Genomic DNA, 25,896 nt, shown 5'->3' with positions numbered 1-25,896 from the left:
ATACAATTCGTATTAATATTTATAGGACCGTGTAGTTGTTATATCGTAAATCATTTTTTCGATCCGTTTCAAGAGTTTCTTCTTCTAGGATAGCAAATTAGTCAATTATGCGTATTATATTATACAAACATTTTATTTCTCAATCCATTTCAAGGCTTTCTTTTCCTAGAATCCCAAATTAACGAGGGTTTTCCCAGAAGATTTTTTCCTACTTTCTAGAGAAATTTTCAAATTAATATAGATGTACTTCCAACGCGTTACTAAAAAAAATATCTTCAACAATATTAGGTGATACAGTAGGAAAAGAACGGAGGTTTATTTTAACCTACCGGCACACGATAACATTTCGCAGGATTTTCACAGGTGATTCCTTTGTTCGCTAGCTGAATAATTTCACACGTTGTCGATAACGAGTGGCGCTCAAACGATGTGGAGGAGCCCTGCTCGAAAAGCTCGAGTACCTCCGATACTGTCCCTCCAGCGTGTATCTCGGCTAACGGGCAAGCGTGCCGGAGATTTCGCGGCTAAGCAGCTCTCTTGGATCCTATCGGTTCCACGTCTGGAGTACATTCGTAAACATATAAAAGGAGAGACAGTGCACAGGCATCTCTGTGGCGAAAACCGCACGCGGTGGAGTCCTCGTATCTGCCTTCGAGGCTAGAGAGGAAACAGAGATAAAGGAGAGCGACGAACGATACGTCATACCACTGTCTGACGTCAGCATGACGTTCGAACAGGGATTGGCTAGAGTTCGGCACGCCTACGTAACCACCCTCGTACGCGGGTCCCTTTCAACCCTGTGCATACGACGACGTTTCGAGCTCCGCCCACGTGAAAACAACCCCCGCCAGCTGGGGTAGTTGCGTGGGTTGCACGAGAGAGAGAAACTGGGTCAGGCAGACTCGAGGCAGGCCGAGTCAGGCCGAGGCTCGAGAGTCGTCCAGGCGTTTTCGGCTGGAAGCAGTCCCTTGGAAACCACCCCGAAGCCCGTCGTCGCTTCACCAGTCTATCGTCGATCCATCCTCCAGTCCTTCTCTACCGTTTACAACAGCTTCATCCCCTTGCGAGCGCGAGCGAGATCGAAGTATTCGTACTCCAACTATCCCACGAGGAGATAGCAAGGAATCGGTGAGTACTTCCTTGGTAATACGAGTTTCGTTGCAACCGTTTCTCTTCTTGATCATCTTCGCTTTCTTCAGTTTTAGTCGTTCAAAGATACTCGAGAAGGTTTTGAAAATAGAACTGTATTTCTTCAAGGGTGGTTTCTATTGGGGTAATGGGAGAATTATGTTTTTGGGATTGTTGTGGAATTTGGTAATGTTTTTTTGAAACCCTCTCGGTTCTTGTTTCGAATTACATGTCGCTTTCACGCATAACTCATTCTCGCTCCATTCGTTCTTCTCAATGTCATTGTGATGTATCCCGTGGATGGATTTATTCAAAATCTGACGAATAATTCGAATAGTATAATATTATCTTATTTTCTAAAAGACTTTAATCCATACCTGATTCTAGAAACTTTGTACATTCTAGAAGACTTTGTATTTTATTATCTACACGTAGAGAAACATACATCGTACGTACTTCTAATATTATTAACTCTATCTATTTTATCACAATATGCTACATTTCATTAGAATTGTATTCTACATAAAAATTCTACATGCCTGGATACCGCTATATTTTTTCCCCGGCATAAATCACCAAATACCATACATACGGAAAATCTGAATGAAAGCTGCACGATTCTCTACTAGCTTGCACTATCTTCCTCCTTACGTAATCGTTTCTTGCCACGTTTGAATTACTCTCTCTCAGTAGAGTGATCCGTGGTTTCTAATTTCTGGAGGATGATCTATCGCTTACATTTCTCACGCTCCAAGGACCAGTCGATCGGTTCAGAGAGCAACGATACGATTTCAAAGAACCTGAAGTTGAAAGTTCACTGACAAATAAATGCAAAACGAAAAGAAAAAAAGAAATCAGAACGAAAAAGAACAGACAATGCTCTCTGTCCATGTTTCTTTGGTCGCTCGGCCTGCCGTGTTCTTTCGGCGTATTTTTTAATAATTCTCGCTTCGCAGTTGCGCAATTTCTGTCAGGCTCTCGCTATGGATAATAAAAAAAGATACGAAAAAGCGCGAAAGTGTGTTGTTCGAAAAGTTCGACACTGAAGCGGACATTGTTGTTGATTGTTGTAGGGACTGAGGCGAGGGGCACAAGCAGAGACATGGACAATGTGCAAATGATCGGCACTAAAATCACAGCGATCAAGGAATACTTATATGTAAGGCATTCCCATCTCGTTTCATGTCATTCATCGTGTCTGTCTCTAGTTCTCGTCATTTTATGATCGTTTATCGTTACGGTAGCTGTTTATTTATTCTGTTTCTTTGGTTCCTTTTAGTAGTATTTCCCTAAGAAAGATAGTAATTTTTGTAATCGTTGCCTGAGAACGGATGCATCCGTACCTTCTATGAGCTTTCACTATTACCAATTTCTTTCATCAACAGATTTCGTTAGATTTTCTAAGAAATGTCGGTAATTTTTGTGGTGAATGTTACGAAATATATATTCATGTAGTTCAATAAGTACAGGTATTTATTGTAAATTTCAGAATTTCGCCCGGACACACTCACCGACCAGACTAATGAGTTCCGAAAACACGTACTCGCTCTCTAGGGAGCACTGTAACTTGAAATATTCGGGTAAGTTTTATTAAAATGTTTTCTCAAAACTTTTTCAATATCACAGCATGCCCTGTTCTTCAGAAATTTTATGTGAAATTAATAGAATGAGCTACAAGTGTTCCTTTTAATGTAACCATAACCTTAGCTTCTCCTACATGTATATTGTATCTTTTCAAACTTTCCCTTAATTGTTTACGTTAAACTACAATAATGCATGCCAATATCGTAGCGTATAGCTGGAAAAATGATAACAAAAGTCAGATTGTTGCACGACAGAAGCTAGTGTCTCGCGCATCAAATTTACTCTATGTCTGACCAGATACGTTCCGTATCTACTGGCCAATATTCTACTACTGTCTTCATGCGTCACTGCGAATCCAAGCAAATTATTGTTTCTAAAGTTGTTTCGGAGCATCTCCTCGTGTGTGGAAGCAGCCTTGGCTTTTCGAGAATGAAATCCGGGAGTCACAATATTGCCCTGATTTCGCGAGGTTCGGAAGGGTGCATAATAATAGCGGATTTAGAATTGGCTTGAAGAGGCTCATAGACGACGAGTGGCTGAGGACAGATTACACGCCACAGAAAGGGCGGAAGGGTTTGTTGTAGGGAATCTGTTTACACTTTGCCAAGTGCTAGATACCGATAAGAGCAGCTTCCAAGCTAAAAAAAAAATAAAAAAGATCGGTTAATATTTTTCTAGTCAAAAAATGAGTCGATTTTAGTTGACATATTTTAGGATTTTGATACTAGATAACAGTAGAGATTTATTGTAGAAACGTAACTGTAATCTCTTGAACCGATTTTCAATCTTTCAAACTTATTAAAATTTTGATAGAAGTTAATTATAGAAGATCTTTTTATTGCAGAAATTTTGTTATAATTTTGATTGCCTAGAAAAATTTTATCGGGAACTCAAGTAGCCTCGTGTTTCTTCCGACTCGTTACTATAAATTAACCCCGTAATCCTGCTTATAAATCGCCAGAACTAATTGCCGCGTGTAACAACCCCTAGAAGGCGCTTTGATTAAAGCCACGAATAGAGGGTTCCGTACATCTGGTGCCAAACGACGTACGAGTTCCACGTAGATCAAGCTAGAATCTGTAATTCAGCCAATCGAAACAGCATGTATTCGATGCCTCCGTCTCTTGCACGATTTAACGGTAATTACTAACTTTATTCCTCTGTGTACATTGTTTTCACTATCGATTGAATAACATTCGAGTCTGATGAGTAGTTCTATCGGAAGCGCCGTAAAACTCGAAAAAAGGAGACTTTGACGGTCTTTTCAGACGTTAGATTGATAGAGCTGGATTAGCTGAAGCAGAGCCTCTGGAAGCCAGGGATTTCTCTTGTCTAACCATGGGCTCAGAACGATTCAGCATAAGGTTCCACGCTCCCTTCTTTTCCCATTCGATTCTCATTCATCGTTCTCGTGATTATTGAAAAATACACTTGCTCCTTTAGAATTGCTTTATACTACTCTTTCTGAATACATCTTTATCGTAAAATCTAACTAACGTAACTTTTGAACGACAATTTTTCCAAATTTAAATGACTTGAGAACCGATATACTCGTATTAATTAAGTTGGAATATAAAGCATATTGAATTTGAGTTGAAATGATCATCTTTTCAAGCAAGATTTTTCTATTAAGAAGTTCAGTATTCCTTCATTCTATTCAGATAACAGAAAAACAGTGACTTTAAAACATAAATACTAGCGAATTTCTGGTCTGTTTATCCATGGGATCTTCTTAATGCAATGGGAAACGAAGGGTGGTTTATTCCACAGGATGCTTTATGGTTACCCAGGGACTAAAAGACAGTTCAATCTACCAAGGATTTACCACGAGCACATTGAAATGTCCTACTGTAAATAGTTTTTGTTATCTGCGTCAAACCAGAGCCATAAAATAATCAAATTACTCGAGGTAAAGTTTACATTTTAAATTCCAGTCACGATAAAATTCTATCTCTTAATTTATCCATCTTCCATCTTCCTTTAAATTCAACGTCACAAATTTTTGGAAGACAAATATTTTCAGTGTATCTCTACTCATAATTGTATTATATGCATTTTCGTGTAGTACGATGAATGACTATTGCATGAATGTTCCTGAATAGCAAAACAAGTCACTCGTCACTGGTATGACACGTAGAGGAAGACGAAGAAGAAAAAGAAGAAGAAGATGAAGAGATGATGACGATGTGAGATGGTGTCATCCCACCAAACAAGTGAGAGTGTGTCAATATAGGTCTATACTTTCAATTGTTTGATGAGGTGAAATCATTCTAATAATTGACGTTTTCTGCGAAGGAGAGCCGGCGGTAGGTCGAAACGGCGCATAGTGGGCCCGATCGCGATTCTAGCGGGCCAAAGGTCCGACAACAAATTGTACTCTGCGTAAGAGATGAACGTCTGTTTCAAGTCTGTGTAGTATGCCGGATAAATTAACAAATATGTGGATAACAGAGTCAAGAGAGCACAGATATGAACAATCAAACTATAATTTTTTTAATCTCTCGCACGTAGGGCAGTATTCGTTTAACATTCGTGCTGTTCTTACATTTTTTAAACTTGTCTTACGACTTAAGGATTTTTTCGAGAGAACATGAATTGTAATCAAGAAGGTACGCTTTATTAAATAATTCGTCCTTATAGGTACACCCAGTAAAACAAGGGACGAAAAATATCATAACGTTATATTAATATCAAAATCCTCGTAACAATTACATTTGCAAAAAAGACTTTGCAAATATGCAGTATGTAGTACAAATTACACTTAGTTCGATTTTAGCGGCCCGTTCTCGCTCGCTTGGTAGTAATATCAAAAATTGTGATTATTTAATAACACGATGAGATTTAAGGAAGAAAAATGTCTGCCACGGGTAGGAATTGAGCTAATCCCAAAGTTCCATTACATATTTGAAAATATAACGTCTAGAATTTAATGAGAAAAATATAAAATCCTACTAAAAAAGAAAAACCTGTATTTAGAACTATAATAACGAGCCGTTAAAGAAACGTTGAACTTTTTCTTCAATTCAATGAATTTTGGAACGAGCAAAGGTACTGATTGGACTTGCACGAAGTGCGTTCTATTTTTGGTCCGTTAAAATCGCGATCGGGCTCACTGTGCGACGGAGCGTCAAGGAAAAGACGGACGCTCGATAAAACGGTAATCAAATCGATCGGTGTCGCTGTCGTAGAAGAGATTTCACTTGATTATAACAATTAGAGAGTTGCCAGTAGGCAATTAGCCACCACTACGGTTCATTAAATTCAAATTACTTCGATCAGTGTCGTAGCTTGTATGATTTAACAACATTTTTGGTATCTTCGAAATTAAGAATTACAATTAAGAATAAGAATTCGATGAATCGTGTTTATAGTAACATTCAAATATTACAATTCTGAATGTTAATGTTATATTTACGATATTTACAAGAATATTCAACGAATATATATTTATATATATTTCCAAGCATTTATAACGAATTATACTTATAACGCTCTTGGAATTGTAAGAGTCGGAGAGAAAATATATAATATCTCTGAGATTGTAAAGTTAGTTGTTTAAATAAAGAATTATCACTGAATAAAATTCAGTGAAAGGTAGAATGTATCTCGTCAGTTCAATATTTGCAGTATATACCTAGAAGAAACAATTTTATATAATAATTTCGAAGATACTAAGAAAACAATATGTTACAGAATCTCTGTATAGACAAGAATGTAGAAATCCAAAGAATGGTTAGACATCTATTACTACAATACTCAATTTTGTTGCTCTCAGATATCCTGCCGCAGAATGCCGAAGGTTATCCAGCAACCAAGGAATTCCTGATGAAGGTAGTGGATATTCTATTGGATTTCATCAAATCAACGAATGACAGGACTGCGAAGGTACTCGATTTCCATCATCCTTCCGAAATGATGCGCCTCCTGGATCTCGAAATTCCCGACTCTGGTTTGACTCTTCAGCAACTTCTCATTGATTGTTCCACCACGTTAAAGTATCAAGTTAAAACTGGTAAGTTAACGTTAATCTGTACAACAAGTTGACTATTCAAACTCGTGATTATTACTTAGAAACAACAAAAATAACTTTTTTTATGTTTTAATCGTTGATTATTAATTAAAAGTAAAAATTCTGAATTGAATCAAAATGAAGATTGTTAAACGATTTTTCTTTGTTTGTTAAGTATGGATAAAAATTATCTAAACGAAAAACTCAAGAAAAATTGAAGATGATGACTAGTAGAAAATCGCTTAACACTGTGCTATCACATTTGCTTGCATTCGGGGGGGCGATAAGCCACGTAATTTCATATTCAATTTAGCATACGCGCTCTCGGGGTCGGAGATAAGGTGGCTAGAGACACTTCCTGCATTTCCGTCGGCTACAACCCCCGAAATATACACGTTGCCCTTGTGCACGTGATAAATGAGCGAGGGGCTGCTGCTAACTGAAATAAAAAAACCGTATTATCACCCTGCACTATCTTGGTTATTTTTCTCTGAAAAGCAGTGATACAGTTTCGAGTTGTATAAGGTTCCATTTCTTTTAATTGTAAAGGAAGAATCAAGTGAAAAATTTGTACGATAATAAATAATCAATGTTGGATATTAATCCTATTATTCCTACAAAATTAAATTCCATTTATTCCCACAAAATTAAAAATCCCTCCAATTTAGTGGACAAATCAAAATATTTCATTTTTGTATTAAAATTGTTTACCTCTTACATTTACAACTAACGCGATCGTAGAATTTTACACTGAAATGTTAATCTAATCGTGGCTTGAAAATTCTATCTATCACAATATTCAATATTTGTCTCTAATTTTAATTTCACGATTCTTATCGAAAATTTTCAACTCCGTAAAACAACTAGTGCGGTCGTAGAAGTTTGCACTGAGGTATTAATTTAGTCGTAGCTTGGCGAATCTATAGAGTCTCTCGGTGGAGGAAATGCCAAAAGTCAACCGCAAATCCCCCGCGAAAGTTCGCTATCTCGGCAGGATTCGATTACCAGCTTGAATAGATGCTAATGCACAATGGAAGAGGGCAAACCGAACTTAGGCCAGAAATCAGGCTTGTCTGGTAGCAAACGCCGATGGAAAGGATCGTGGACAGAGTGAATGACGAGCCACCCCCTGTGTATAGAGGGACGCGTGCACGATGTATACGTGCCGACAAAAAGTCCTTATTAGATTATATTCCACGAAAGATTCCCTCTTCGTAGCGATCTGACTGTCATCGAAACCGCGAAAAAAAAGAAAATATCCACCCTTCTGCAATCGAATCGGTTGATTGTAGATACGTTGAAAATGCTTTTTTGGGGCGTTGGATGATAAGAATGCCGATGATAGTCTTTTGAAATATGACACCATAAAAAGAATAAAGATATTGAGGGTTGTTAAGAGGGTGACAGTGTTTTAGGGAGGGAAATTGTTTATGAACGAATTTTCGCAGAATTAATATAAATTTTAATATTACGATAATCAACTAGTCTCAAGTAAAACTTCATATTAAGAATTAATGTGATGCTGAATATGTATTTAAAAAATGAAATATTATATGCATAGAAAAAGATTTATGTAAAATCAGTCAAATTTATGTAAATTATCGCTGAGCTTGAAATTTCCACTATCGTGTATCTCACGATAGGAGGAAATTAATATCGATTAATATCGAGATACGTACGAAGATCTTGATTGATTGCGGTGAAACTGGTGTCTCGACGTTCGTGATTGATTCGTATTTATCAACAACGACATATTGTCGACATATAGAATGTCTATACAATCACGAAGACTGAGAATTTCGAAGGTCTGACACTGGAAAGAAACTCTGTATGTTTCCTGTATAAAGCTCTTCGTCGATATATAAAATAGGCGCTCTAGTTGTTTCGACCTAGAAAACACAATCTACATGCAACAACAATATTTCGATATCCTAATGTGAAACTCGGTATAATTACACAGAGACGGAGAAATAATTTTCTTCAGAATTATAAACCTATCAATTATATTTTTAAGGTAAAATTACGCTTTACCAGCGTAGTCTGAGGAAGACAAACATATAAAATTGATTTAAGATCGAATAAAGTTGTATAAATTATCTATTTGAATTTCACATCTTAACTGCAGTTATCAACGTTTATTTCCTATAGAAAATTGAAAATATATGTTCCTTATATCTGATATCAGGAATATAGAACATTTTGAAGACAAAAGAATAATTATTTTCCAAATCGTTCATCCTGAATTCTTCGTCATTTTATGAGGCTGCGAAAGGCTTAACAGACAAAAAAGTTGCCAATTTTCAATCGAGAACTCTCGTCCCAATTCCCCTCAACGTGGATCGAAGTTACGATGGTTTTTTCTGCAAAAAGCTATTGGAATTCGAGTACGAATAACCAAAAAAAAAGGGGGGGGGGAGAGGGAAGAACAATACAAACTGTGCCCATCGAAAAACACGGTTGTAGCGTTAGCGCACGTGGCACCACTGCGCAGGGTGGTGAATTCAATAGGATCGGTGTAATTAAGAGCCATTTCTACACGATTTTCCCTCGCTGGGGTCGAGGGAAATAGTAAATAGGGGCGAGCAAGCGGGGGTAGCTACGGGATCGCTCATAGTTTGAACCCTTCGTGAACTTTCGGCACGAAAGCATCGCCTACACCCATTGGAATTTAAATTGGCATCGATAGCCGGCCGTGGAATGTAGAAATCGTTTCGTCATGGAACGCAGAAGTTGTTACGTCATCCATTCGGTAGAAGGCGAGAAGAATGGAATTCCTGCACCCAAAATCATAACTGTTCAAATATCATGCCTACAAAGACAAATGGAAATTCTCATAAACGATGCTCCTTTTCTTTTTAATTTAATTTGATTGATCATTGAAATTGATTTAAATTTTAGAGTTCCTATTGTCTGTGTAAATTGTGGTTCTTAAAAGATTTGGGCTTTAATTATTTTTAAAATCTGTTGAATATTTAATTCATAAAGATTATATATTTAAAATTGGTCAAATATGTAGTGTATGAAGATAAATGAAATTGTGGAGTTAAAAGTTACGTAAAAGCTACGTAAAAGAAATGAAATTATGGAGTTTCTCCATCGAAAGGTGAATAATGCTATTCGCATAAGACGTTTTCTTGTGCCGTTACATAAGTCTGAGCTCAAGACCACATTCGAAATGGTTTTCTTTCTAGTGATATGATTGATTGCACGGTATTAGCGTTTAGCCAGGGTTACACACTTCTCTTCATACAAATCCTAAGCCCTGTAATATATTACCGAGGTCTGCATCGAGCAGGTTCTCCACGTTAAAATTTGTTCCGTTTTTCTTTTCCACGCGGGAAAAGAGAGCAAATTAGTCGGAAAGTGATACCCTCCGACGTTGTAATTGCTCGTAAGAGCAACCTAGTGAAAGGAACAAATCGCAGAATCTATCGTATCGGACGTACAAATACCAGTCTATTTATGTCCTTTTATATCAACTCCACAAATTACGAGAAATTAATCAGTATAAATCTGTGACAAATATTCTTTAACAAAATAAGTAGAAAATATGAAAAATTTATTTTGTAATGTTCTTTGTTTTACTACTTTTTTAAATATCTTTTTTACGAATAAAACAATGTTTAACAAAGAAAAAAGTAGGAGTATAATGAAATTGATATGAGAAACCCAGAAATCGTGAGAAAGCAAGTAACGCAAACCTGTTATAAATATGTTTTAATAAAATAGAAGGAAAAGGAATGCTAACAGATTGCCATGAAAAGATGACAGTATATTCTTCTTTATTTTACTACCTTCTTCAATATTTCGTTATAAATAAACTATAATGTTTGTAACACAAAATTGATATAGAAATTCGATTTACGCGAGAGTGTAAAGGATCGCAACAAAAAGAAAATCACCGTCCATTAGTTTTAAGGGGGCAGCGTCTATTTTGCTATTACTTCGTGGCAATGAAAATGAGTCTAAGGGGATACGGTTCGAAAATCCCTGCAGCTCACAGCAAAATTAACATACCCTTAAATCTACATAATACGGCAAACCTTGCTGGTTTATCTCGATCCGCGCGTTGCACTCTCGTGCGTTTGTTTTTCGTATCTTCCTATAAACTACGCAAACAAAACGCTCACTACCCATCATGAATGTTTAATCGTTGTTGCATTCATTTCTGGAACGTTTAAAATATTACACCAAAATATTAAAATCTTTTAATGTTATATTTTGACGAATATTATAGAAACGGAACTTATTTCAATTACAGTGAATAATATCGTATTGGATAAAGGTTGACTATAATTGCATCAATTAATAACAATAATGGTGAGAAAACTGATATTGTGAGTGTACTAAAAAAATATCGGAATTTTCTGATAAATCGATGAAAGCTTCAGCTTAATGGTGGTGAGATAAATTTACCTAATCCACTTACAAAGAATAACGAAGCAAAATAATTCATATATTATTGATTACATAGATTTTATATTAATGATCTGTAACACTCTCTTAAGAAACGCAATCTAATACGTCCAACTTCACTTTTACAACATTCCTCTCTTGCCAATAGAAAGTTTAACTAGGTTCACTTAATCATCCCCCACTTCTGCTCTGAATTCATTTTCCACGTTCAATCTACAAGCAATTGCACTGATGTAATAGTTAAAACTTTCTCCATTTGTCCCAGAAGATAACGCAAGCTTGCCACGGAATAGTTACGCTGGCGATTCGCGTGATTTACATCAACCTGTCTCGCCAGTTGGTCGAAATAGTTTGTTTTTCTTGTATCATACGTCAGTTTGAGAGCCTCTGCAAACAATCTAGTCGCGCAGCGACGCGTGTGACGCGCAAAATGCGGGTTCCTCGGACCATCGACCCTCCACCACCCTTGGCTGAACCGCTGGAGCTCGATGCTCTTGGAAAAATCGGGGGAGAGACAGAGAAAGGGAGAAGTCTTGTTGCACACCCCAGAACCGGACGCGTGCCACGATCCACGGACCAAGATAATTGCGAATAACACTGCGACAAACGGCTCAGATACCGCTGCCCGATATCACATTTTTGGGGTGGAGACTCTTATGTCGAGATATACGCTCGTGATTCCGGAGATTTCGATGTTTCACTGGTGGATCTACTAAATTTAGTTTGCCATATAGGGAGAAAAATTGCGATAAGCGCTTGTGGATATTTCGATCATTGCTGATTTTTTTCATTGGAAATTCTTTGAGGTTCTTTTTTGGATATACTGAAGGCGAAATAATTCGAGATAAGTAAAAAACGAGTTAGAGTTTCAAGAATTTGGTTTTATTTCTTTAACTAAGTTAAAATATCGAAGGATGGAATAACTCAAATTAAGGAAACAAAAATAGAAAATTAAAATTAAAATTATTAAAATTATAGAAATTCATTATTCACTAATTTCACGAATTGTTATTCCAAAACTTTCATAAAATATTCTTGAAGATTGCGAAAATTTGTGAGGGAAATCATGATCTCGACTTCGCGTTAGAAAAGTACTGAAGTTACAGTTACAGATGTGCCAAGGGGAGCACTTAGCCCTCGATAGACTGGCGTCATACGTCAATCACTACGTAATACCGTGAGATTAAAATGTCTAGGCGCCACCCTCGAAATACTCATTCGCGTCTTTAGTCTTAATATCGAGGGAGCAGAATTTTCGGAAAAACATAACGCGACTCTGGAGGTTTCACGCAGAAAACCTTCCGACTATGCTCATTGGTTATCAAAGGTTGTGAAGGTTATCGTACACTCGGGGGAGAAAGTCTTTTCGTGGCCGGATATTCAATGGAGTGAATCCATCAATTCTCGGGATCAAGGGATCTACCTTATTTTAGAGAATGATAGGATATAGGTTTCAAGGGTGGAAGAAAATCCTGCATCACGGAAACATAAATTTTGCGGAAAAATGATATCCATGACTAAAAAAAGGATTTACTTTATATAAATAAATAAAAATCTTCTAATTTATTGTTTACTCCGTAATCTGTTTTATAATTACAGAATTAGGAGTTAATAAGAATAAGTCAAACTCATTTAGGTTGGTTGAATAGTAATACTTACGCATATAAACACATAATTTATTTTTAACAAGAATGAAACAAATAGAAAAAAAATAGGAAATATCTAAGAATCAAAATTAACAAAAGACAATGTGTTTAACAAGGTGATGAATGTAAAAGTCTTTTTTCAACCCTGAAATATTATAATAAGGTGTTAGTTACTTGTTACTCCTAAGTTATTATCTTTCTCCCATATTTCTTGTGGATAGCTTAGTAATAATTCTGAATTCTTCTGAATTTAAAGTACTTTTTATAGTGTAAATATCATTAATAGACACCAATGCTGGTACATAACAAAAGCTGGTGGCTCATATATCCTCTTTACTCCATCTCTAATCACAAACGTTCCGTATCTACTTACCGAATTCTAGCGTTTTCTCGGTTCATCTTGAATTTAAGCAAATTGTCGTTTATATCGAAACATTTCCACATGTGTCCTAGGTATGAAAGCAGCCTTAACATTTGTAGAATGGAATCCAGTAATCATAATATGGTTGAGCTACAGAATTCCCCGATTTAGCGTAAACGTAATTCTGTATAAGCATTATTATACTTCCACATTATCTATATATTAATCTTGCAATATCTTACAAGTGTAATATCTTCGAATTTATATTTGTTAAAATCATTTATTTTTTAAATAAATATAAATAAAACTAACAGACTGATTCGAAATAAAATTATTGATTACCAAAGGAAACGAAATACAAAAATCTAACTTGATACAGCAGGGTACCTCGCGTATAAGAAACAGTAGAATCCGAGCACTTGTTCCCCCAGTCGCATCAGAAGGCAGACTCCCATCGAACAGAAGCATTAACCCTGATCCTGGCGCGATGTTCAGCAGAGCGGATGACAACGTACTCAGCCAGTAGCTTAAAGCTCTCTCTCTCTCTCTCTCTCGCTTTCTATTCGCGTGTCTTTAACGTCCGACCTCGCTGTTTGGCGTTACGAACGTTGGCAATATAATTTTTGGCCACGTGCCACGTCGGTGTTATTAATTACCCCGCCATTGGACGCCGTCTTCAAACAATCACGATTTCAAAGGAATTAGAACGTCACCCTGATTCTTGGTGGAAACGATTAATTTGAATGCCTCCTTCCGTGGCGAAAGGATTGTTTCGTGAATTTAACATAGGCATTTGTTTCAAGTATTTCAATACCATTGTTCGATCGTTAACACTGCAACTACTATATCCGTCAAACGATTTTTTATGTTTGCAATTACTAAAAACGCAAATTCTTTGACAAAGTTGATATTGATTTTTATTAAGATTAAAGAATAGTTAATATATTACGGATGTTCATGCATTTATAGAAAATGTAAAGATGCAGAACTGCACGAAATGCTGTAAAATATATAATAAAATATTCAAACTATACTTTACTTAAAGTTATATATTATATAACTATTAATATATACGCATACCTATTTCTTTTCATTATACAATTCTAATTATAATCATCTACGTATGGTACATTTAACTGTACAGAATATAGTGGCATAGGTCTATACTTCCAATATTAAAAAATGTGAACTAAAGTAATAATTCCATTTTTTATTTTGCGATTTTTTTCAGGTCATCCTCATTTCTTCAATCAATTATCCTGCGGTCTTGATATCGTCTCGATGGCTGGTGAATGGCTGACAGCGACAGCCAACACGAACATGTTCACCTACGAAATTGCACCGGTGTTCATTTTGATGGAGCACGTGGTGCTTCAGAAAATGAGGGAGCTCATTGGTTGGAACGGTGGTGATTCTATCCTTGCACCAGGAGGTTCCATCAGCAATCTTTATGCTTTTCTCGCTGCTAGACACAAAATGTTTCCCGCTTACAAGGAACGAGGCCTCGCTGCTATCGGGGGACAGCTAGTTATGTTTACGTCTGACCAGGTACGCCTAATTCTATTTATAACATTTTCTATAAGCTCCGCGATAAATCAAACTTTATTCTTGTGTAAACCGATATATCTTCGTATCCTCTTCAATTTCTATATCTTTGATTGTTAGAATACATCTTGCTTTCTTCTTTAAGAATTCTTTAATTCACAATTCTGTAAAAGAATCTTAATCGCGACTCATCTTCCTCAAGATGTATGAATTTTTCTATTTATCTATTTTTTATCAATTAACAGTGGAAGTTAAAATCTTCTAAGATAGAATTTCTACAAATTTGTTAGCTTAGAAAGAAATCCTTTGCAATGAATTTACTTTCAGAGAACTCTTTGATTAATAATAATCGTATAAGAAAATTACTTTTAGAGAAATTTTATTTATGATTTCATAGTAAAATTATAACCGCCATATAACCTAGCTAGAAATAAAAATTTGAGGTGTGTTTAATTTGTCGCACAGTGCCATTATTCGGTGAAATCATGCGCCTCTGTCTGCGGACTGGGAACGGACAACTGTGTGATGGTTCCCAGCGATGATCGAGGACGCATGATCCCATCGAAGTTGGAAGAATTGATTCTGGAACGCAAGGCTAGAGGACATATCCCCTTCTTCGTGAACGCTACCGCAGGAACGACCGTCATCGGAGCATTCGATCCTATTCCAGAAATCGCTGATATTTGCCAGAGACACAAGCTCTGGCTACACATCGACGTGAGTGAAATCAATTAATTCTACCAATAATTATAATAATTAGATATTTGTACAAATTGATATGTTTATGAACGCAATCAAAGAAGTCGGACCTAGTCAATGAAATTAGTTTTATCTCTTAAATATAACGATTATTATACTGTGAATATTTTATACAAATTTTATAATAATGTGTATTTTTTATAATAATTTTTAATAATAATTTTATCGATGAGAGAAAATGGTTCAAGAATAGGCAGAATATTAAAGTCGTTGTAAATTGTAAGAACGATCGATCGTTTCCCTTGTATCGCGCGTGTAAAATTAAAAAATATATTTATTCGACTAATGTAATGAACAAAACCGAAGATGAAAGTGTTTCGAAGCTAGAATGGGACGAGAGAGATTTTCACTTAGCCAGACAGCTTATTCAAATCGGTTTAGCGTTCGAACGATAAATGCCAAACGCGTAAGAGTCTTAACGTAAATAATAGATGTGAGAAGCGTCACGTAGTCGACGGCTAGTTTCGATGGGTTAAATTGAGGGAAAATTCGGAAAATCTGGGCTTTAAGAGTCAACGTTTACAAAGTCTTCACGAAATATTCCCTTTTTAGGCGGCTTGGGGTGGTGGACTGCTTCTTTCAAGGAAATACAGACATCCCCGAATGACAGGAATCGAACGGTGAGTGAAAAGAACAAAATATTTTATTTGTGTTATTTTTTTACAAAAAAAAAAACGTGACGTAATTTCATCCTTAAATTGATCCAACTTCCTTGACTCGCCTCTTTTCGATCAACCAGAAACACCTCCACGCGTGTTCTATAGAGGGGCGGCTTAATCCACGTACTTTATATGTAGTTTATTGAGGCTTAGTTTGATGGAGTCACTCAGAAAGAAAGCATACGCACACGCGTGCACGGAAGATAAAATCGATAAAGCTTTTTCAATGTATTCGAGATGAGAATAAGACATCTTAAACCTTAGAAAAATCACTTTGCACGGGAATAGGATAATTTCTTTTAATAATGACTGCAAGAGTACAATAATACGAACTATAGTATATTCTGAAATTTAGAAAAATGTAGGTTAAATAGGATTTTTTAAGTAAAATAGTCCCATTCGTAAATTGATATCAATGAGAAATGTTATAATTATTCCACATTGCGGATATTTATACAATTTCGCATATTTTTGAGAGCATAGCTAAAAATGAAGTTTAAATAATTTTGTTTCATCTAATATATATTATCAACAAATATATATACTTTGAATATTTTATATATTCATGCACAGCTTTGCATTTTCAATCCTCTGCGTTCCTCGGCTCTTTTTTCACTCAGTTATGTTTTCTTACTACTAAACAATTTCTCAAGTAAAAAGAATTCAATTTTATTCTAATAATGAAATTGAAATATCGAAATATGAATAAAAATTCAAGAAATGCCGCAGGGTTAAGTTGTTCATAAAAATACATAAAAACCCGGCAATTGTTATTGCCAGAAATCTTTCTAAAACTTATCTTGGCATTCTTTCATTAACCGCGAAACAATTAAAGGAATTTGTGAAATATGAAAAATCTATAACAAGATTCTCTGGCTAAAAATTAGGATAAATTAATCGACGCGAGAAAGAAGATACCTGCCGGCTATTTCTGTACAGTATCGTAATCCGTAGAATCGAGGGGCGACAGAAAGGAGTGACTCCTGTCCTCGACACATGCGAACTTTCGCATATAGATTCACAGAGGCGAGCGATGTCCGACCCCTCGCGCTGCAATTGGGGGTCAGGGATAGACCGATTCGGGGGTAGCTCAGATGGGGTTGGCGAGATTAATCCACGATTTGCATCCGGCCGCATCTGCTCCCTTCATTCAACGCCAGACAGTCCGTGACCCGAAAAAAAGTGGCACGAGGCCTGCCAGGAAAATCATTTTCACGCAAAAAGTCGCCGGTTTCGAGCAATTTCGAGTATCGTCATTTGTTCTTCTGCATCGTGGCATACATTCGGAATTTTTCTCTACACAGAGAATGTTAATATCACATGTTATGAAGGAAGTTTACTATTGTGAACAATAGTTACTATATATCTATCCTTTTCACGCAGAAGTAAATTATTATTCTAATTTTACAGTATGTTTTTGTTACAAATTTCCGTGGCACGAAGCTTTAACTCTTTATGTCCTGAGGTTTCTTTGTAGTAATTCGCATCAAAATTATCATGAATTAAATGTTCCTCGAATTCGATTGAAGCTTATTAAACATCGCTATACAAAAAATGAAATTTTATCGTGCGCATATTTTTTTTCTTTGTTTTTAAGCTGATACAAATTATTTCGTTTACTTTCATGATTAATTTTTACAATATTTCATGGCAATATTTTTATACGTTTTACATAAGTAAGATAAGGGGCGAAAACAAAATTCATACGAATTATCAAAATTATATTTTCGAATTGTTACTTGTCGGTATTGCCATATGTATTTATATCTTAGTGATACATAGATTATACAGTAATAGCATGCAAACATCGAAAATATTATTCAAGTATCAAATCAAATCTGAAAATCGCAGTAAAGGAAATATGATACGTAATTCAGAACTTACAAGATTAAATATTGACCGATTCCACGATGATGTATAACAAAGCTAAATAAAGCGAAACACACGTTATGTAGAGTAAACGCGAGTAAAATCCTCCACTCTCATCGCTGTGTTGCTGCTGGTACAGACTGTACCCCAGGACTTCCTTCCTGTGAAAGTCTTGATTAAAATGGCAAACGAAAAGTCCGAAGGACGAGCAACAGCTGGATCAGTTCCCTGGAGCGCATTTGCAGAACAGAACTCTCCTCTTTATATATCGACACGCCGCCGCATCGTACCGTGCCTTCCGCGGGCCTGAAATAAAAGACCGTGCCTCGACAATGCTGGATTAAACTCGTACAAAGGGAACATCTTCCCTCATTCTCTCGTTGTCTGTCTTCTCTGTCGCCCCTCTCTTCTCCTCCTCAACTATCGTTGGTTCTCCCTCGAACAGTACAGTGCAGACCCTTGAAAAGGAGCGACACAGAGAAAGAGAGAGGGAGAGAGGGAGAGAGAGAGAAATAGAGAAAAAGGGAAATCGTGATTCCACCGTCGCGACAAAGTCAGGAATGATTACGCATAAAAGATTCTGGGGAGGAGAGCAAGGTTTGCAGGCGGAAGTGAATCTGATAGTTCGCGTCCTTCTCTCGCTGGATTCAACAGATTTGTCGCATACTCGGCTAAGCTCAGCTGCTTTCATGTGTATTTTTCTTTCATATACACTTCCCTGAATTGTACCGAGAATTCTCGATTCTCTGGAGCGCGATTATTGCGATCTCGTCCGGCAATCGTTGCAAGTTATTCTTATTTTGGTGGAACTAGTTCCTCGTTCATAATATGAATTTTTCCAAGTCAATTTATCCCTCAGTGTCAACTTAACATAATGATAAAAGAGGCAATATAAAGAGAAGGTAAATAATTAAGCTCGCAAAATTTGTTCTTGCAATGAAAAATAATTAAATTGATATGCACGCAGGCATTAAAGTTATTGCGCAAAATGATATCTTTGTGAATGTAATTAATGGAACGGGAACTAAGCAGAGGTTTGTTCGTAACGAGTATCATACTTTAGATATTTCATACATTTTGCGTATCGTGTGCATTTTATCTGTTTCTGAGTTTTAAATTATAAATGGATAAACGCACACAGTCTAATTACTAGGCATGTTCGTACACAAATAATAAAGTGATGGAAAAGCCATACTACTTTTTTGCATTTGAATGTGAATGGATACAAAAAATGGATAAGCGTTAACATTAGATGAATCTTGTTCCTCTTGTATCAATCCTTCTTTCTCAACGCATAATGAATTTGACAGTTCCAGTTGAAAAGTAGCTGCTTTCCTCGCCTACTTTCTGGGGGGGGGGGGGTAATTAGCAACCCTCGTAATATATATTGCGCGGCTTTTGGAGTTGGCACCTAAGACGAATTTAAGAGTGAACGGAGGGGTGCTGCACGCGCCAGCCCCAGTTGCGAATCGCATTAATCACTCGAGCTTTATGTACAGACATTATGCACACTCTTAGCGATATCTTTTTAACTAATGGAAAATCAAAACACCTGGGAAACTTTCCATCGATTCCCTAAAATGAAACTATGCTCTATAAAATTATAATTTCTCGGTTAATTAAATCACACATTAATTATACAATAAAATATCAAAGCAAATATGTGCACTGCAAGCTTTATATATGATCGTAAGCTTTATGAATACGAAACGTCGAATGGGAGAAAATGCTGTCGAAAATGTTGGTGATACAACAGTACGATAAACTCGTACGTTGAAGAGGATGCAGAAGAGTGACTAATGGCAAACGCCTGTCGTCGACACGAATCTCTTTCCCTGGCCGTCTCTAGTACTCTCACATCATCCACAGCACAGTCAACAGACAGTAGGGACAGTTTCGCGATATATGTGTCACTTGCCAAGTGTCGATAACGTTTGTCATGAAGCAGACCGTACCGTGCTCGTCTGCACGTGTACATCTGATTCTACTTGAACCGAGTTAACTGATGCTGATTGCATAAGCGAAAAGCTACACGTTCCGAATTATTATTGTGGAATATGAGTACGATACTGATGACTATCATTTAGAATATCTAGTACTATCAAGGCTACGTTCTTTTTATTCTACAAAACGATAATCGAATATCGAAAAATCGTTTGACATTCAATTAACGTAATTTTAATGTATTTCATATTTATATTCATATAATATCTTAATTTATTTTTACAATAAGCTAAAAATATTTAAAATTTTATTAAAGTTCTATATTACTCATAGAGATTTTCAGTAGATTTTTGTCAAATTCCAACACTTTATAATGCAATAATCTTTTTATACAATAAATCCCTTGTTGTGCTGTTTTATTTATCTTCAAAATAAATGACATCGTATTTAAATTTGTAAAGACCAAATTACAAGGATTAAAAATTTAACCGTATTAATTTCTAATTTTTTAATTACAAAAAGCTCTGATTAAGAGATTACCTCGTTAAGAAATCATGTACAACCTATCTGATGCATATTAAAAGGACAGTGGATTATTTTAATGGGAAGGTAAGCGACACTTGTTGAACGTTTCGAGTGCATCGCAAATTAGTGTCATGTAGTATACAGGTTCTCGCGTTTCGCCGCGGCAAGGATTAAGAAGGGTTAGGAATTTTTACCGCAAGGGTGTGTCTCTTAGGAGCAGAGGGTTAAATCCAATCCCGTGGCTATATTAATAGCTCTTCTCTCGAATTGATGGACCCCCACGAAGCAGGAGGGAAAATAACTCATATTTTATCCCCTATTGGTCCCTTCGGGAGTGGATAACCGTTTGACGACCAGCTGAGCTCCTTCGCCTTTCTCAGCCATATTTACGTCACTCTTTTCGTTAGATTACAGATAAAATCTGTTCCACTCACATTTTTCAATTCATTATCTCCTGTTATTAAACCCAAATCCGAATCACAATCCTATTTTTAACATATTAAATACTTCCACAATTTCTCGAGAAGATATACTATAGATCTTAGTTTCTATATACGAATTTCTCAGAAACTAAACTGATTAATTCTACTTTTTATAAATTTCTCAATTTCGGTAAGGACATGATTACTGTTCAATTCTCAAGAAAAGAATGATTTACTTTCACAAATAATAATAGTACAATAACTTTTGAGATAAATTTTAAAAAGTAGCGTTTGCGATATATCATCACGCTTCTATACTTTTCTATTTGTAGAATTACTCAATATTCCAAACAATTCATATACTCATTATCACAATATCTTTTTTCAAATGAAGAATTATTTTCTTTCTGCTTTCAGATACCCAAAATTCTTTAACTAGTATCTACATATAATATCATTCAACTTCAGATTCTCATAATAATTCAAATGATATTTGAATAACAATTTCTATCCAGATATTCTTTATAATATGTCAATGTTCACAGAGCCGACTCCGTAACCTGGAACCCGCACAAACTCATGGGAGCGTTGCTTCAGTGTTCGACGATTCACTTCAAGGAGGACGTAAGTCAACGAAACTCATTCTATTATTCGTCTTACTGTACGTAGAATTATATCATGATCCATCTTTGCGACGTGTCTCATACACGTGGATATACATCATGTTGAGCAAATCGACAGCTCGAGGTCGTGGACCGAGCAAAATTCCGGTCTCCTGGAAGGGTGATGACACAACAGTAGTTGCATTCCGTGGGGCTAGACGTACGCGTCGGAACGCAGCACTGCAGGAATTTAATTAAACTAAGAGATAACATATGTTGCCGGCCGTACCGCGACGGTTTGCCCGGGGGTTTATCCCTCTCTCCCCGCGCTTGCGTGGTTATTGCTAACTCAGAACTTCCCCTTCGGATATTAAAATTCCGTGCGCCGGCTGCCGAGGAACGTTTCGAGGGAAATTCTACCGAACCTTTTCCTTCTTCGTCCGTATCGTTATCCTTGCACGAGCGTGAAAAATCAGTTCGAACAACCCCGGGTTTAAAAATTGTTGCAACTTGCAATAGACAAATCAGGATCACGAATTATTTCAATATGAATGATAATCGAAACTGTTATGAATGTTTTCACTTGACATACGGTGAATAAAAGGATAATTGCAGATAGTATAGTTCTACGGAATAGAATTGTGATTGATAATGACTGGCACGTATAACAGTAATAATCATGTACATGAATATCAATTTTTAATTTTCTCTTGTATGTCACTATATGTTACACGGTTAAATGATCATTCTCTCGCTTTATGCTTTTTCCCTTTTATAGTCCAGAAACGAGAAAAACCCACGAGGAATATGTACATATGAAATATACGCGTGTTTGATCAAGTACAGTCAGTTTTTACTTACTCGCGTGTTATTCGTTTACTCTTGAAAAAGTGAAGCTTTTCAATGTCGACCGTCTATAATTTTATGCTATTATATGTACATAATGTAAATACAGACAGTTTTATGTATGAAATAACCATGCGTCTGACCAGGTGCAGTCCGTTTCTACGGATTCGCGTATTAGCCACCTATTCTTGGAAAAATTGAATTTTCTCATATCAAACGTGTATAATTTCCTCCTATTGCGTGTGTATGCTGTTAATACAAATAGTCTATGTAATTAATCTGCAATTATATGCATTTTAATTGTGACTAACTGTGGATTTAAAGGTGGCAACAATCGTCAGAGAAATTCAACGTTCTAAATATCTATTTCTTTAGGTTCTGACGATTTATTAAATTTATAGAACTCATCAACAATTCTCAATGAATTTTCAATGGATTTTCAGTCATTTTTCATTTTCCTGTATTCTTTATTGTCTCTCTTACTGCAATTCTCTTCTCATCCTATAAAGTCAGATTAACTGCGAATCACGAGAGGCGGATGTTTAACGGCAAGCTTTCAATTAACTTTTAGGATGCGAGACGCGTAGAATCGCAGGATCATGGGTGTACAATGGTGGCTGGTAGGGTGGCGGAGTACCAGTCGCCATTTTGTAAATTCAATATCCCTCAGTTTCCCTCTTCCTGCGCATGAGTTGAATTCTCATATCGACCGGGACCCGTCTCTCCGTGTTTGTTTCTTGTCGCGCCTGTCAATTAGAAACTTTCTCGAACGCGCTTCGAAACGCTCATTGTGCAAGCTCCATAAAATGAACTGAAAAAAAAAAACAAACGAGAACTGGTAAACAACAGGAGAGACGATGGTTTCTCTCCTCTTTTCGCGATGTTCTTTATGTCTTTATGTTGCAGGGATTGCTGATTAGCTGCAACCAAATGTCCGCAGAGTATTTGTTCATGACAGACAAACTGTACGACGTGAAGTACGACACCGGTGATAAGGTGATTCAATGCGGACGTCATAATGACATCTTCAAGCTCTGGTTGCAATGGCGAGCCAAGGTAAATGGACGTAGCAATCGAACAAAACTGGAGAACGTAGACAGAAGTTATTCAAATTTAGAAGAGATTATCCTGACGTACTTCGTAAAATAAATTTCAGAGAGTAGATGGAATGAATGGTCAAAGAACATAATTCAGTTTAGAAGGATATTTAATTTGTATGATAAAGTTGGGCAAATTCGGTTTGACGTACAGGGTACAGAAGGATTTGAGAAACACATGGACCGGCTGATGGAACTCTCAGAGTATATGGTCAGGCGGATCAAACAGATGCCTGATAAATATTATTTGATACTGGAACCTGAAATGGTGAACGTCTGCTTCTGGTATCTTCCAATACGCGTTCGGAACATGCCACATACTCAGGAGAGGATCAAGATCCTTGGAGATGTGAGACTAAAAACATCTTTTGAGAACTTACAAATTTTTCTAACTCTATTCCATCGTATTCGAATTACTATATTGCAGAGTTTTACGCATATTTTATTGTAATTTCTCTTCAACTTACTAAATATTATAACGGGCATTATTTTTTCATTCTGATTATAGTTTAGTTAAACCCCAATTAACGTTTCAGATCTCTAATTCTCTATTTCTAAACTTAAATTGTTAGCTTTGAATATTTCAACTTTACAATTTTCTGATTATCCTATATTTCATTAGAATTATTTTTATCGATAATAATAATATTTCTACATGTCCTCAATGTACCGAGAAAGCAGAAGAAAAATATCTGTTCACAGATTTGCCCCATTTTGAAAGGCCGAATGATGCAATCTGGAACACTGATGGTCGGCTACCAGCCGGACGATCGACGACCCAATTTCTTCAGAAATATTATCTCGAGTGCCGCGGTAACGGAAGCGGACGTCGACTTCCTATTGGATGAAATGGACCGATTAGGCCGTGATCTGTAAGAAACCCGCCCGTTCTAATTAGTTGCGTAATCAGTTGCCGCGATGCAGTTAATTATATCGCGACATCGTATCGAAAGTGTTTCCAGCTGATATTAGAAATTCATTTAACGAGCAGGAGAATCGCGTCGCGTTTCATTACGTGTACAAAATTCGGAGGCCAAATTCGAGACTCGTATTCATGATTACTAACCTAAGCAGTGTGCACCGGCTCTCTCCTTTTCTCTTGTAGACCAAGAAAAATATTCGTTGTTTTATTTTATTTCTTTTTTTAATGAAAACTTTTAGGTTTAATTCAAAAAATTCTTTCGAAAAATTAAATAAAGGATACGTTTTTATTCACATCAAAGAATATCTGTTTTACTTAAATTAAATTAAATTTCACTTGAGAAAAATTTTGTTGAAATTTCTATCGCTACTATCCAGAGCTTAACTTCAATTTGGATTTTTGGCATAATAAGTGCGTCTAGGGAAATGAAAATTAAAATTATAATAGACGATCGTTTCGTTTGAATATTCTCTAAATGTTCGAGCTTGAAATTGACGACAGAAGAGAGTCGGTAACCAAATCATCGTTCGTAGCACGAGAAACGCTTCTTCAGCATATTACAAGGCAGCTACTGAAGATCGAAGGATACTCATAGCATGTAAGTTCTCTAGGTGTAAGGTTACAGCACATCCACGAAACGAAGAATCAAGTTACAAAGCTCTAGCGATGCTTCCGGCCGTAAATGTTACTAGTTTTCACCCCTTGGCGCTATACCTATTCACTAGAAAAGAAAAGGGAAACGAAGGAGTAGCAACGACGCGTTTTCATCATAGATTGAAACAATAGTAAAATATAGTTAATCGCGCTTATAATGACCGAGAGTTCGTTTAATTAATATTTTATTTCTTAGTGAAAATACATGACATACGCGCTGCAACAGTTGGCTCCGTATCAGAACGTTATTGAGAGTTACAGGATTTAGAAAGAAGATAGTCGAAAATTGATTTTGATTACATCATTAACGTTGCGTATGCCTCACAGGGAGGCAATAAGTAAAATAAATATATTACGAGAATAGTCACGAACGGAAAAAGAAACTCAGAAGAACATTGAATTAATTAAAAATTCGTTCGAAGAGAACGAGATAGATGTACAAAATATTTTTACTTGCATCGGTACACTGCGGAGTAATATAGAGATAAAAAATGATATTAGTTCGCTTAGAAATGATGCGCGTTACTTTGTTGAGAGACTAAATGAATTTGTTATTTATTGATCGTTTGCAAAGCTATAAAATAAAGAGGGCAGGCCTGCATACATTATTATTATATACAAAACGTACGTATGTTATTATTTATTATTGAAGAGTTTCACCACTAACGGAGAGTAATATTTATTAATATACATTATAGGAAACTTGAAAAAGAAGTATAAATGTATTTGAAACTAAAAAAAAAAGCATAAGTATATATATAAAGAACAAAGCGTATATTATATACAATATAAATATATATATTTAGCGTTGAGATTTTAAAATACAAAACACAAACCCATGAAAGTACATGCTTTTTCAAGTATTCGTGCGAACGGTTGTCATTTAGTTCGTCGATTACCTTTATACA

At 36.3% G+C, this 25,896-nt stretch overlaps 1 protein-coding gene across 1 annotated transcript; it reads left to right on the top strand.

The window, feature by feature from the left end:
- Nucleotides 1-990: 990 nt before the first annotated feature.
- LOC117216347 (glutamate decarboxylase) lies at nt 991-24,512 on the top strand. The gene is made up of 11 exons (XM_033462995.1): nt 991-1,128; nt 2,202-2,287; nt 2,618-2,708; nt 6,488-6,724; nt 14,376-14,692; nt 15,155-15,406; nt 16,001-16,068; nt 21,413-21,491; nt 23,222-23,371; nt 23,567-23,761; nt 24,115-24,512. Exons 2-11 carry the CDS (start codon nt 2,231-2,233, stop codon nt 24,286-24,288), a joined length of 1,620 nt encoding a protein of 539 aa, XP_033318886.1. The 5' UTR covers nt 991-1,128; nt 2,202-2,230; the 3' UTR covers nt 24,289-24,512.
- The last annotated feature ends 1,384 nt before the right edge of the window (nt 24,513-25,896 follow it).

The sequence above is a fragment of the Bombus bifarius genome, unplaced genomic scaffold (assembly GCF_011952205.1).
Source record: "Bombus bifarius isolate JDL3187 unplaced genomic scaffold, Bbif_JDL3187 scf7180000010271, whole genome shotgun sequence".
Taxonomy (NCBI): Eukaryota; Metazoa; Arthropoda; class Insecta; order Hymenoptera; family Apidae; genus Bombus; species Bombus bifarius.
The sequence above is the reverse complement of the archived record's forward strand: the minus strand, read 5'-3'. Positions and strand labels throughout refer to the sequence as shown.

What these genes read in the sequence shown, in the direction of transcription:
- LOC117216347 (XM_033462995.1), top strand. Translation starts at nt 2,231, where the DNA reads ATGGACAATGTGCAAATGATCGGCACTAAAATCACAGCGATCAAGGAA. An exon ending in CGATTCACTTCAAGGAGGAC is followed by an intron (nt 21,492 to 23,221) that starts GTAAGTCAACGA and finishes TTTATGTTGCAG; the next exon opens with GGATTGCTGATTAGCTGCAA. An exon ending in GGTTGCAATGGCGAGCCAAG is followed by an intron (nt 23,372 to 23,566) that starts GTAAATGGACGT and finishes TTTGACGTACAG; the next exon opens with GGTACAGAAGGATTTGAGAA.